The following is a 15,592-nucleotide window of genomic DNA, read 5'->3' as shown; positions in this document are numbered from 1 at the left end:
ACCCTTGACAGACTTTAATTGCGTTGCATAACTCTTTACTGCTCCCTTCTGGTACCACTAAAGCACTACATCAAAAGCACCACAGACACGAACCATGCTCGAACATGTTTCACAATAATAGAAACGGTTAAAGGAAGGAAGTATTAGGAACAAAATTAGACGTCTCATAGCGTCACATAACCTCCCTTACACTCAGAATAACTTTTATGTCCAAGCAACATGGATCTCTGGCAGAATATACTTCCAGATAATTCCTCTATATGTACCAAAACTGTTTGGCAGTGATCTCAGACTCCTGACCTAAAGCCGGTTGAACTTTAGGACACACTAACCCTAACACCCTTACACATGGATAAACAGAAGAGGACAGTTCAAGTGAGGACTTCATTTGTTTCATAAGCAAAGACTATTCTAGTGATTCTCCTGGTGTACTGGCCTGTCTCCTGGTAGCGCCTCCAGCCTCTGGACACGACGCTGACAGACACAGCAAACCTTCTTGCCACAGCTCGCATTGATGTGCCATCCTGAATGAGCTGCCCTACCTGAGCCACTTGTGTGGGTTGTAGAGTCCGTCTCCTGCTACCACGAGTGTGAAAGCACCACCAACATTCAAAAGTGACCAAAACATCAGCCAGAAAGCAGAAAGGTACTGAGAAGTGGTCTGTGGTCCCCACCTCCAGAACCACTCCTTTATTGAGTGTGTCTTGCTAATTGCCAATAATTTCCACCTGCACCTGTTGTCGAAATATATATATATATACATATCTTAATCATTCCTTCTTTCATTTGATTTGTTTGGTATGATGGTATGGCTGTGTGTATGTTTGGTATGATGGTATGGCTGTGTGTATGTTTGGTATGACGGTATGGCTGTGTGTATGTTTGGTATGACGGTATGGCTGTGTGTATGTTTGGTATGACGGTATGGCTGTGTGTATGTTTGGTATGATGGTATGGCTGTGTGTATGTTTGGTTCCACAGTTTAATGGGTCTGTGGGACCATTTTCAATATTTAGCTAAAGAAAAAATTAAAAATAATAAAAAACAGTAATGCAGTGGGTCCACACGGCTCCGGAGTAACAAAAACATGAAGACCACACAAGGGTCGAGGTGGAACGGGAACATTTCCAGGCTATAAAGAAGCGGAAGTCAGCCTTGTAGTTTCAGTACTGGTAGAATGTTTTGATAAGGAGTTGTATTTGACTATTTTAAGAGTTCTGCGTAAAGATTAAGAGAGCCATAAAAGCAGTAAGGGTTTGTTTTTTCTATAATGTGGTGCCTCTGATAAGTGAGCCTTCTAGCTGTGTTGAGCGGTTAATGAAAGGGCGGGACGCTCGCCGCTCATACGGGGACTTTCATTTTGTGTCTTCTGGTCGCTTTCGCACGGCCTTCGGAATCACGTCACGTGAGGAGCAGCTGGCGCGCGACACTTCCGCCTGGTCTCGCGCGAATGTGTACATGCTGAATGCAGTATGGACGGAAGCGGGTGAGTGTGTTTACACCGTTTACAGCTAAACGAGACTCGCCGAATTCGCTGTGGTGCGACACAGCAGCGCCAAGTGTGACGGGCAGCGAACACGTTAGCGTGTGTAAGTGTTCTGCGTGTAGAACCGCCGTGAACGGAAACGTGAACTTGGCTGGCCAGCAAGGCCTGCAGTGTTTTCGAGAGAGAGAGAGAGAGAGAGAGAGAGAAGCGAGAGAAGCGAGCTTCCCGGCTGTTCACTCCTCTCCCCTTTCCCCTTATTTTAGGACTCCTTGGTAGCTTTCATCGCTGCCGCGGTTGTGAGTCCTGTGCTCAGCTGTTCTCCTCCCTTCCAGCGCTCTGCCTCCAGCGTTAGCGGCAGTGAGCAACGCGCGAGTGGCTGCTGGTTGTACCGAGTCAGTCAGGCAGTTCTTTGGGAATGTCATTTCGTAGCTGCTGTGTTTTTGATCTCTTGGATTTATTCTACAAACGCTGCATTGTGTGCCAAATTTGTGTTTTGAGGTGGGGGGTCAGATGACCAAGCTGTAATATCAGGACGCTTTTAGATGTTTTCTTGATACACCTGAAAATATCAAGATCCACAGCCTGTATAAATTAGGGCTGTTATGATGCATTGAAGACATTTAAAAAATATATCTTACAAATATATCAGCAGTGATCAGTTGCCAGTTTGCATATTTTGCATATTAACAGATTAATGCATGTTTAAGTGCTTCTATTGGCGTCAGTGTTTTCAGGCTGAGTGGCTACCAAGTTACCAGTGTTGTTGTGTATGTATCTGATATATAGTATTTCTGAAATTGTATAAGTTAGAGCAGACAAATGTATTGGTAGTGCTGCTAAAAGATGTAAAGACTGTCTGTGTAGTGATATTTAACAGTTCACATACTACACTACACTAAATCCAGTTAAATGTTTAATTATAGCAGTGCATGCGGGTGTCTAGTGTACGGACAGTATCCATAATATAGAAAAGTGTGTTGTGATCACATCGGTTGCAATAACTAGGGATACACAATGATGTCAGAAACATATTAGTGTCAGAAAAAAACGCTTAAAAATATTGCCATCACACAGATGTTCAGATTTGACTGCTATTTCAACTGGTAATTCGTGTATCAGCATCTTTAGATATTTACATGAAAAGTATTGTAGGCACTGGCTGACGGTTCCTATATCAGTTCATCTCTAATGACAACCAGAAAACATTGTCCAAATGTGTTGTATCGGTGGTACACGAGTGCCAAGGCCATCCACAATATACTGTATGTCCTGCACGTATGAAAGCTGGATTCAGTCAAACTCTGATTGATTTTTTTTTATATGTGTGAGCAACTTTTTATGAATTAAACCTTCTTTAATTAATGAAATGTTCACCTCCCATACCCCAAAATGTCTGCATGTATAATCTTAAGTGAACCATATCAGCAAAAGCTTTCACCGGTGAACCCACTGCTGCCACATATTACCACATGTTGGAGATCTCATATTTAAGTAAGATACTTTCATAAAGGTGTGGTGTCATTTGCTGTGATTTAGTTTTAAAGCTACAACATTGTGTCATATTAGCCTCAGTCCTGGTGAATTGGGACATTGTGGGCTTTTTCTCTTTTGTTTTTGACCTTAGGGTGTCCGGTCAGAACAACGAAACAATATTAGCTTGTAGCTTCACCATCACAAGACTAGCTTCCAAAGACACACACACACACACACACACACACACACACACACACTGCACGCACACACACACACACTGCACACAGAGGATGAAAATGCATGCTGCTTCGTTTGTGTTACAGTACTCATGAACAAAAGCTGCTTCAGTATTTATTTTGCCTTTTGGTTAAAATGTTGAACAAAGAGTTGAATGGTGTGTTTTCATTTCATTAAGAATTTCACTTTGTAGAGTTTTGAGGAGAAAAACAAAATTCTAAAGTAATAAAATAGTGTTTTGGTAAAAAGGTTCATGCTTGGATGTTAGTTAATTAGTAAATGAGTTATTTAAAGATTTCTTTTTAACTTGTAATGATGTTGTTAGTCTATGGCCATGTTAGTCTATGGCCTTATAAGTCACCAACACCCATTGTTGTCTTAAGCCCTGTTCAAATCGGATTAGTTCATAAGTAGGACATCTACAATACGATTGTTATACTCTTCCATCCAAACTGCTATAAAATGACCACAGGATGAGTGAGTTTCTAGTAGGTCATAGCTTCTATGAACCCAGATGATGTATTATACATGATCAGATGGTCATAAAAGTTCCTGACATTGTGAATGTAATGTAATGTTTTTTTTTTTTCCTGTAGCTGCCATTATAGTAGCCCCTTCAGTCAGCCTGTGGGGTCTCGCTTTTCTGATTTGCTGTGTTTTCTCTCTCCTCCTGCTAATACTATGCCAGTGCAGAGAGGATGGAGATGAAGTTCTGCCACCCAAACCAAATAAATGGTTGGCAGGCTCTTCCAAAGCATCCATTGGAAGTGTTTAATATGGATATGCAGAGGTGGGCAATGCGGCAAAAATAAAATATAATTTTTTGATAATACATGACAAACATCACAATGTTCATGTTTTCTGAGGTTTGATTATTTAAAACTGACAAAAGCTCCAGCAGTACCACATTTAAAAACCGCTGTACAAAATTGAGTACAATCATTTTCCCATACTGCACTGCACTAAAGCTGGTTAAACAGGCCTAATTATGTCTGTTTAGTAATAAAACATGCAGCTAAAATTGAACTAACATTACTGGATCAGGAGGAAAAAACATGCTAAAATGTGGTGTACATGTACTGCTGCAAGTCAGCCTGTAAAGCCTAAAATAATCATTTAAAATACAGTTTTTCTGACTGGATTAAATGTAATGTCATGCATAGTCTCAAGAAAAAGGTCTCTTTCAATGTTAAGTCTCAAATGCAAAATCAACCTTATATTGATGAGCAAATGAGGATAATATTAGATAATTCTCTTACGTTCTCGGAAAACACATTCTTCACCAAGTTTTGGCTGAGTTACTGTTTCTGTTTCAGTCGTCAGATTCATCCACTCAAAGGGCCCAACCGACAGTACAAAATGTTCTGATGCCCCTTGCATGTAAATACATATTTCCACTAGAGAGATCTCCAAATCCCCATATCTTACATGGTGCAGCTTAAGTGCTCTATATACACCAAGAGGCTAAAAATGCAAAGTAGTGACAGCCAAAAACTTTTTTTTTCAACGTACGGTGACATTTGCCAGGAAAATAACGGAGATGTGTATATAGACGGGACTAAATTGTTTAGACCACCGCTGAGTTTGGTGTGAGGATATTATAGTTACATTTACAGCATTTAGCAGACGCTCTTATTCAGAGCGACTTACAAGAAGTGCTTTGTCTATCTAGAGAAAGTATCTTTGCTAGTTACCAATAGCTTAGAGAAAAAGACAGTCCTGAGCTCAGATACTGCTAGGAACAAAAGTCAGTGAAGATACCCAGAAAAAAGGAAGAGTTGAGCACAGAACTCTGTGCCATGCAATACAATACAATAAACTACACTACACAGTCCAGTAGTTTTTCTTTAGTTTGGTCCATTTTGACAGGTGTGAACACTCCACCCGTATTCGGGTGTACGTGGTCTGGCAAAAGTCACGTGTCTCTATGTGCTTCCAAATGAATCCTGGTTTAGTTGCTGTGCTGTGCTGTACGATGCTGTACTGCGCACCTAATCTGTCTGTTTTGACATCTGACTCTTGATAGACACGTTGTTCATGTTCTGTAGTTTGTTTTTTTTTTTTTGCTCAGATGGCAACAAAAGTGAGAGTATCAGCACACTTTGCTGACCAATAATAAACTTTCATGTATAAAATTGCGCACTTTGGCACTTGCAGTGTGAAACCGACCAGACCAAATGAAAAAGATACAGTGCCACGCAGTTCCAACTCTGGCCCAGACTTTAGTAAACGAAAAATGTGTGAAAACAACCTAAATGTTTATTGTTGGTCTCGGCCTAGTGTTCTCTTAGATCACAGTTTTGCGTTTACCCACTGGCCCCCAAGAAAAGCATGCTGCTTCTTTTCTCATCATATTTCAATGCTTAGTATACCACAAATCTATAAAAGATACAGAGGAATCAAATCATAGCTTGAGAAATATTGTAATATGGTGCTTCTAGTGATTTCCTTCCCACACAGGCAGGACAGGGTCTGTGTGTGTTTTAGGATTATTATTTCTTGAACCGTTCATGAATTCACCCTGCAGGACTTCTTTGAGCCTTCTCATCTACCAAGTCTCCTGGGAATTTGGAAAGAAGTGGTGAGGCTTGGCAGTAGGCCTCCAACTCTGAATGTGTTTTCAGCCAAAGCTTGGTTCGATGTCTATTGTGTGATGGGCAAAGAGCGGCTGTGAGGATTAAAGCCGGTTAATGGTATTGCTTAGGCAGTGTTATTGTTTTAATCACCAGGTTTATCCTCGGTTCTGAAAAAGACCACATTTGTTTGTTCATAGAAGAAGCAGCGTAGGATGACGGCGTTTCTTAATGCGTTCCAAGGTTGTGTTAATTAGTATGCTGTGCATTTTGCAGTCTGCGTGGTATGTGTAATCTTCATTCCCAGAGAACTGCTAGCAGCCCGTAGAATTCCTTGGGGTCATATGATTGGTGTGGGTGCCCTGCTATGTAATTGGCTGACGAAGTGAAGGCATGTGAGTTTATTTAAGAAGATTTAGGCTGCTTCAACCAGGAACCCTTCTCACTTTTGTACTCTGTGTTTCTGTAGACTCGGTGCTGTGCTCATTCTCTCAGTTTAATGCCTGGTGGACACAGGGCTGTAATGCTGTCCAAGCTAATCCTTGGCATTTAACAGTGAATAACAGTGAATCCAAAAACCTAGATAAATTACAGTTGTTGTGATTTATAGCTTAAACTTTGAATTAAATTGATGAAAAACCTTTAAGTGAATCAGTGGTGATTAGTTGCCAGCTTGCATATTAGTAAAATTGTCCTTATTTTAAATGTTGGAACTGGTGTCTAATCAGTAGTTTAAGGATGAAAACTACCGGTGTTGTGGAAATGTGTGTCAGTGAAGATGTGCAGGGCTGATGAAGTTTTACTAGTTTTTATAAGTATTTTGGAATTGTTGTTGCTTGTTGTTTGTTGTTGCTCAGTCAAAAATCCTGTTTCACTGTTCAACTTTAAAAAGTCTGATTACTTTTGTTGTAAATAAGGACGATGTTTACATTTCCATGTTTTTCATCTGGTAAATCAAGTTTGTTTTCTCGAGTGTTCTTCATTCTTTGTTCTCAGTTCCTCCTTATGTAGAAAAAGAAATGCTCGCACACTCGCACGGCTTCTTGGGTATGGAGCAAGCACAATAAGTGAAGTGAATGAGAACTGAAACGTGTTACGTCATCCTGTTGGCTTTTGTAAAAATTAGCGATGTTTGACAGAATGACAGTTGCTCTGACAGGAAACGAGTGGCAACCTTAAACTTAAACCCCTCTCTCTGATTCCACCTCCTTTTGCACATTCCTGCAAACCTCAGCCATTTTGGAGCGTGTCCTAAGATGGTAGGCTGCGAGTGGGAGTGGATCACAGAAAATCCTCCAGATGCACAACAGTTACCTAAGAACATGAAGAACTTTCTAACCCAGAATTCTTTGAGTCGAAAAATGTAAAGTAGAATAAACTAAATGCAAATTTTATGCAAGATACCAATGTTAAAAGATATAGACTTAATCATTGCCTCCATTATTGACACAATATTCACAAATTTTATTTATCTTGCTAGTGTCAGTGGTGAAACAGGATATAATAAGCATAGTAATATTACAGTGCATATGGATGCAGTGAAGGTGGACATGGAGATGGTTGGTGTGAAAGTAGAGGAGGCAGTGGATAGGGCAAGATACATTAAATTACTGAATATACGTGAACCAGAGGTGCCAGTAAGGCAACAAAGACAACATACAGCAAACATTTTTTATGGCATAAAAACTTATGGCACCTTTTATATGTTGTGTTTTCCCCCATTATATTAAACTCAGCAAATAATTAGAAAATGTGTTGCAGACAAACAGATCCTGCTTCCCAGTTCTGGAGTCTGATATTTTTGTGAGATGATTATGGTTATATGGTTACATTAATCATTTTTCTCCATTCAAAATAATAAAACTCAATATCATTAGTACCTAGTCATGAACCTAGTATTGTGAAACTAATCATGTCATGAGAAGTTCATGGTTATATCCTTTTGAACAGACCGATGTTTTACCCAAATTCTTAACATTTTCAGAAGTAACCAAAATGCAAAATTAGCACATTTCTAGCCAACATTACTCAAAAGTAATACATTTTGATACTAAATGTTATGAATTTATGTGCTGTCAATTTTTTCATTTACATTATAATCAACCGAGTGTTTACTGTTTGTAGTGTACGTACTGGTGACGTTTATGTGCACCTGTGACATGTAGTACAAGTAAGGTAATCGTAGTCATGCAAAGAGAATTTACAGACTGTCTTGTTAATGAATATTGCCCCCAACAGAGAGCTGTTAAGTTCCACAGTTCTCCCAGATAAAGTAGGAGGTACACTAGCAGTCCAGTGAGTGTGCGTAGGGCTGCAGCAATCACTGCACCACCCATGTGGCGGCACTGCAAAACACAACATTGGGCACATAACCAGAAATGGTTCCTTTTTTTTTTTTTTTTTTTTTGCCCTCATGAAACCACAGCTATGAAACTACAGCTACACTCTAACTGTGCTGCTTTTGCATGTCTCTCAAGCTGCTGCTGTGTTAGAGCAGTGGAAGAGGAACCTACTTAAAACGAAACAACAGATTTAGGTTCCCTGGGACTTTAAGATTTAATTCTGGTCTGTAAAAGAATTGAATGTAATTATAAATATACACTATATTTCCAAAAGTATTCACTCACTCATCCAAATCATTGAGTTCAGGTGTTCCTGTCACTTCCGTGGCCACAGGTGTATAAAGCCGAGCCCCTCAGCCTGCAGACTGCTTCTACAGACGTTAGTGAAAGAATGGGTCGCTCTCAGGAGCTCAGTGAATTCCAGCGTGGTACCGTGATCGGACGCCACCTGTGCAGCCAGTCCAGTCGGGAAATTTCCTCACTACTAAATATTCCAGTCGACTGTCAGTGGGATTATAACAAAGTGGAAGTGATTGGGAACGACAGCAACTCAGCCACGAAGTGGTTGGCTACATAAAATGACAGAGCGGTCAGCGGATGCTGAGGGGCATAGTGAACAGAGGTCACCAACTTTCTGTAGAGTCAATCACTACAGACCTCCAAACTTCATGTGGCCTTCAGATCAGCTCAAGAACAGCGTAGAGAGCTTCATGGAATGGGTTTCCATGGCCGAGCAGCTGCATCTAAAACTTACATCACCAAGCGCAATGCAAAGCATCGAGTGCAAAAAAAAGTGGAAATCCGATGGACGAGTCTGGGTTTGGTGGTTGCCAGGAGAACGGGACATGACTGACTGCATTGTGCCAAGTGTAAAGTTTTAAGGGGGGATGATGGTGTGGGGTTGTTTTTTAGGACTTGGGCTCAGCCCCTTAGTTCCAGTGAACTCTTAATGCTTCAGCACCAAGATATTTTGGACAATTTCTTGCTCCCAACTTTGTGGGAAGAGTTTGGGGACGCAGCATGACTGCGCACCAGTGCACAAAGTTCTGACCTCAGCCCGATAGAACACCTTTGGGATGAATTAGAGCGGGCACTGCGAGCCAGGCCTTGTCGTCCAACATCAGTTTCTGACCTCACAAATGCGCTTCTGGAAGAACGGTAAGAAATTCCTTATAAACACACTCCTAACCCTTGTGGAAAGCCTTCCCAGAAGAGTTGAAGCTGTTATAGTTGCAGTGGGTGGGCCAACATCATATTAAACCCTATGGATTAAGAATGGGATGTCATTTAATTTCATACGCATGTGAAGGCAGACGAGCGAAAACCTTTGGAAATAAGTGATTTAATCAGATACACTATATCTTTGTCACTGCATGCATGTGTGTAGGTTGCTGTTGGCTGCTAGCGCTAGCTATTGCCAGTGAAAAAGTAAATAAAAATCAGTAGGTTGACAACATATACTTTTTATTCAAAACATCAAAGACAAGAACCAAAACTGTACCAGGAAAAAAGCATAATTCAATCTGAAAAACAGGAGCACACTTGAGGCTACAAAGCTGTCCAGTTACTTCACTGTTTGGAGACAAAACAATCCTTGCACAACAGCAGAACTCTAGGTCCTTAAAACTATGTCAGACCATTGTGAGCAATGGTTCGGTCTGTGTTATTAGAGTGTGGGAACCCCTGTTGTTCAGTGCGCTCCTGTGCCATTTTTCACAAAAAAAAAACAGTGCAAAACATTTCACTTTGTAAAAGTGTCATGGTGCATAGTGTCTGGTATAGAACAAGCTTCCATCAGATTAATTTATTCTGTTCTCATTTTATCTTCCATGATGCATATCAGTAATGAAACATTGTGCAGTAGGTGAACAAAAGTTTAATGCAGCGGTTCTCAAACTGGGTGCTGTAGTAGTTTGTTAAGGGGGCCACAGAAAATATTTGCGTTTCTACTTAGTAATTTTTGAATTTGTCAGTTTATTAAATCTGCTTCGCTCATATCTAAAGAGTGGTACAATTGTAGATGAAATGTAATTAAAATGAAATACTTGCCAAACACTCAATTCAGTCATATCTTGACCAATAAACACATTTTCTATAATGTCACAGAACAAGGACTTGTCCTTTGTTTATGCAGCTAACAAAATGGACAAGGTTTTGGGAATACACTGTCCTTGTTCGTTAAGTAAAAGTAATGACAGGGGGTGCAAGATGAAACAAAGGCTCTTAACTATCCTTAAAGGGGGCCTTAGACTTAAAAGTTTTGGAACTGCTGGTTTAACATACTTCGCCTGATGCTAAGATATGGATCTTCACCCACTCCATCCCCCAGCTTCCCACTGGTGGTATTGCATATTTCAGGGTCACTGCACCAGCCCCAAGCAAGTGTGGCTGTTTCTACTCGCATTTCTATCTGAGTGCAGGCAGGTTCTAGTAGACATGTAAGACATGTTAGGTCTGAGGCACTGCTGCCAGCTTTCCTCAGGCACATTTCATGGTAAATGTCTAGCGAGGGTGGGAGTGAAGCCCCAGGAATGGACTGAACCATTTCACTTGCTGAAGAGTCTTGCAGACAGAGACAGTACTGTTGCACTGTCTGACTACATTACTAGATTGTAATGTAAGCTATTTGCTCAGGAACCTTTTGTTTATCTGTAGAACCTGATGGGGCTCAAGGTTGGCAAATTGCTTCTCATTCTCCTCAGGAAATATAAATTCCATTCAATTTAATTTGAATATTGTGTGTGTAGATTTGAGCGTATTTTCAATTTATTTTGAGCTTCTTTATGCTGCAAGATCTTCTCCTCGCTTTAGGCTGTTTTCATCACTCAGACTGCAATCAGCAAACTTTATTATGGGCTTGGGGTCATGAACAGCAATTGAGTCATGTGTTAACTAGATTGCTTCACTGGATTGAGTGCACACACATGTCGGTCTTCAGTTTTCCATGTTCTCCACATGTAGGTTATACTTTGCTGGTGTGTTCAGGCATATAGACACACACCAAAGTATATTTCTACTCATTTAAAAAACGTTTGGCATTTTTATTAATCTGTTTAAAAAAAAAAACATGCTTTGAATTAGTAGCCGCAAAGCACTTCTCTTTGCACTGTGTAAAATATATGGTGAGCGATGAAACAACTGATTTTGAAGTAACCATAAAACCATGTATTTTTGAGGCAGTGAGCCCACTGATGGATGTCAGCTTATGAATACATTGAATTTACCTTAGTATATTTCAGGTGCTGAACTGAGAGAAACATTTTGTAATCTTTCGCACTCTTCGCAGTATGGGATGAAGATCGGCATTGCACTGTTATTAACAGCACAAGTTGGTATATTGGCTGACTCACAATGAAGATGTACAGGAGCTCTTTACTAAAGTAGCAGCTCTAAACTAACTTTTTTATTACACATATTTCTTCACTGGTCACAAAGGCCAGTTTCTCACCATATCAAGCGCCTTTGCTATGTTTTGTGAAGTAAACAATGGAGGCATTGTTGGGTTATCTCTGTTGTTGTGTGAAGTGTGAGACCACCTCAAACAGTGCCAGGCAGTATTTGCTAACGTTTGGAGCTGTTGTCCAGTATAAAGCTGCAGCAAGGAATAACCTTGTATCGAGACACCTTGTGACCTTCCTGTGAATATTGTGTTTATATATATATATATATATATATATATATATATATATATATATATATATATATATATATATATATATATATATATATATATATTTATATATAAAGTCTATAAGAGGTATCCGCTGTTACTTTGGCTCTGTTTTGATGGCTGTTTATTCATTTTTATTATTCTTTTACATTTATTTTTGTTACTTTGTAAAAGACAAAGTAGTTGCCATTATCTTGCTGTGATAATTATAGTGGCCTTTGTCCATTAAGTAAGAAGTGAGAACCGACATGAGAATACTTGTTGACTGGACAGTGGACTTGTGCAGAAGCAAAGCTGTGTGATATCCCATTTTTAATTTTGAAGGGGTTTTTCAACTGAGCAGTCACTTTAAATCTAATCTATCTAAACACAATTTCACCCATCATCTATGTTTTAGGTATTTTTTTAAAAGTGGAACTCATTAGTGTTTTTCTCTATGACACTGTACATGTCTCACTCCTTTAGGGGAAGAGGCTGTTTGTGAGAAAACAGTCCAGTATATCAATTATTATGTTTTAATTGCAGCTGTAAATCTATAATGAGGAGAAGGCTTGACAAAGTCAACAGTGTCAGTGGAAGGGAGGTATAGACCGAGGATAGACAACCATGCAAGCAAACGTAGTCTCATGTACATAGCCACTATAGATTGACGCATTCTGTCTATTGATTCTTCAAAGTTGTGTGTTCATTTTAAAGATTTTTGGCTCTTGTTTATCCTCAGATTAACAGTCATGGGACTGTGATTTCCACTGTGGTCAGCTCTATAAGGACAACCACTGTAGTCTGATCGTAAGTACTGGTGTAATCCCTTTAATAAAATATTAGTAAACAATTAATTGCATACGCTCTCAGTGACATTTATGTGTTATAATCAGCCCATTGAACTATGGAGTCCATGGTTCATTTATTCCCTCGGTTCTTTCTTTGTTGGCCTCACAGGTCCTTGTTCTTGTTTGCGTGTTGTCTGTTTTAGTTCTTCATTGGTGTCGTTGAATGCTGCTTGTGGTACTACAGTTCCTTTTCTATGGTTTTGGCAGGTCATGCAGCACCCAAATTTTGAGACAAGGCATCCACTGCAGCCAGAAGACCAGGAGACTGGCTATGACCCTTTGCACAACTATAACCGGAACAAAGCACGTAAGTAAAATTATTGTTCCATCAAGCAACCAGTATGTGAAGTAAAGGTGTGAATGGAAGCGAGGAAGAGTCGAGCTCCACTGATGCCAGTTTTTTTTTTTATGAAGTATAATGCTACTCTTTTACTTAATTTTTTTTGGCCTTTTAATGTTGTTGGAACAAAAATGTTGTTGGTCATGTGCCCATGTAGGGCTGCAGGAAGGGATACAACATTAATCACATCACCACGCATTAATTACAATATAAATAACAATCTAAACAACATATAGTATTGGCCAGTAATGGGGGGGGATATATATATATATATATATATATATATATATATATATATATATATATATATATATATATATATATATATATATATATATATATATATATATATATTAGTTTTTAGGTTTATTTTTTCACTTGTACAAACCACTCAAAAGTAACAATAAAACGAAGGAATATATAGATAAACCTATGTCAGTACTGCTTTCTGACCTACAGGACTGGCAATAACGGTGCTAAAAGTTGAGCCATGTCAGATTTCTGTAAAGCTGAAGTTAACTACTTCTTCAGCAGCTTTTTGTTCTCATTTTCGATTCCACTTTAAATGGAGCAGCAGTTATATTCTGGTATCTTTACAGGTTCTTGAATATAAATATGGCATCATTTAAGGGAGATGATAAATTTAAAGAGGCAAAATTTAATGTGGTTTGCACTCTTTATTCATATACATTTATTTGTGGTGTATCAGTATAATGGTTCTGACCTGGGGAAGAATTTTACCCAACATACCATTCACTTCCAGTCGTACTACGTGAAACCCATGTGTTTAGCCAGTGCTTAGTCTTGTCTTTTTGCATTAACTGTTACTTGATCGTTGATGTGTTGAGTTGATTATTGGGACATGCTTAAAGCTTCGAGGTCATGTTTTGCTGCTTGCTTCAAGCTGCATGCAGTTTAAAGCATTTGCTAGTTACTTTTGATTGAGTAGCACAGCAGTGGAGAATAGCAAATTTTGTTTCTTGTCAGAAAAGTGCTTCTGTTCATGCTGTAAGTAAAGTATGTATCATAGGTTTGAACCGTGATCTGTCTCTTTCAACAACAGTCTCTGTAGCACAGTAAGAGAGAATGACATTTTGATGTTTTGAAAATTGAATAGACCATCATGCACAGACATAGCCCAAGATTTATATGCTCTCACTGTACAATAACGCTGGTCTATGCTATGTGAAACACTCTGTCCATGAACAATTTCAAATAAAGCTGTTTCATTAAAAAATTTCCATCTCCATTTGGTGGCTGGCCTGCATGTCTTCACCCATATTGGGGAAGTGGTTGTGAATTTGTGTTAATGGGCTAAAATCACACAGTGTACACTGAAACTGTCACTGGGTCAGTACCCCAGTGATTATATTATATAAGTTGTATTGACTCCACACACCCCGTTTTGTCTCAAGGCATTTTATTTTATTGTTCTGTTTTAAAACATTAGGTTATGAAAATATATACTTTTTTTTACCTGGAAAAGGTTCACAATTGGACCTTAAAACCACTGTTGTACCTTTTAAGGGAACATTTACATTGTTGTACCTTGATGATTGAAAAATGTATCGACACAGGACCTCTGTTTCTAACAGTGTAGGTTTGGGGATAATATGTCAGGGTGAATAGTTTAATGTGACCAGCAACTTTGTGTCATGGAGCTAAAACACTTCTCTGTGGCCGCAGAGCTTTTTTCAGTGCTGTTGTTAATTAGTGTGGCAGTGTACATTCGGCTTACATCACACGGTATCAGCAGGTATCTGAATGTTGGTTTTGGTTAACTATTATTAGTATGAATAAATTAACACAGTATCGGCCCAATACCAGTATCAGTATCGATTCATACCTTTTACACTTGGCAGTAATTGGTAATATCCTTATCTCTTACTTTGAGCACACAAAATAAAGTGTATTTGTTCAAAAATATATCTCCATTTAATAATCTACAAGGTAGTTTTGATCTCCATCTGCTCCGTTTAGGTGATTAATACAGATGCCTGTCTGTTGATCGAATCCTCTGTGGATTCTGCTAATGAGACAGCTAACATTTTTTTTCTTTTGTGCCTTTTTTTTTTTTTTTGCCATTACTAGTTTTATTGTAAGCCTGTAAGCTATGGCACCTCAGTAGTGTTTGGCAAATCTTACTGAAATTGTAAGGCTCTTTAGTCCAAATATTTGATAGTAGTCCGAATTGGCACACTTGGAAGATCATAGCATAAAATAGCACAAATAGCCAGTGCTTTTCTGTAGCCAGATCGTCAGCACTAAAGCCCGCCAGGTTGCATGCTGACTGGCACTACAGCTTCTGCTGCTGGGAGAAGTACAAAAGCAGCACACTGGCAGCACCTGATGCAGCTCTAGATGGCACCACGACAATGCATCCTGTGGTGCTTTGATACCATGTGTTCAACTCCAGGTCCAATCCCTGAAAGTCATTGTTGCACACACTTCAAAGCTTGCCTAGATTAATTGTTTTTCACAATTTGCTGAAATGTTGAAATGTTGGAGACATTGCCATGAATTTGAGCTCTAAAACTGATTTTAAGACCATTTGAAATACAATGATAGCACCGTGCCTGTGGTGCTGCTCTTTTTAGCAGAAAGGTTTGTGATCATTCAGTGCTTGGAATGCTAGCCTCAG

General features: G+C 39.3%; 1 protein-coding gene across 4 annotated transcripts in view; it reads left to right on the top strand.

Moving 5' to 3' along the window:
• Nucleotides 1-1,388: 1,388 nt before the first annotated feature.
• The window catches only part of tbc1d5 (TBC1 domain family, member 5), a 41,714-nt gene continuing 27,510 nt past the window's right edge, over nt 1,389-15,592 (top strand). For 3 of the 4 annotated variants that reach the window (XM_017684338.2, XM_017684337.2, XM_017684335.2), the window contains exons 1-3: nt 1,389-1,486; nt 12,503-12,570; nt 12,819-12,918. In XM_017684338.2, coding sequence (XP_017539827.1) covers nt 12,822-12,918 — 97 coding nt within the window. In that variant the 5' untranslated portion in view covers nt 1,389-1,486; nt 12,503-12,570; nt 12,819-12,821. Of the gene's footprint in view, nt 1,590-12,502; nt 12,571-12,818; nt 12,919-15,592 lie in introns of all 4 variants that reach the window. The other variant, XM_017684336.2, reaches the window with a different exon arrangement.

The sequence above is a fragment of the Pygocentrus nattereri genome, chromosome 27 (genome assembly GCF_015220715.1).
Source record: "Pygocentrus nattereri isolate fPygNat1 chromosome 27, fPygNat1.pri, whole genome shotgun sequence".
In the NCBI taxonomy this organism is placed as follows: Eukaryota; Metazoa; Chordata; class Actinopteri; order Characiformes; family Serrasalmidae; genus Pygocentrus; species Pygocentrus nattereri.
This window is presented reverse-complemented; position numbering and strand designations above follow the sequence as displayed.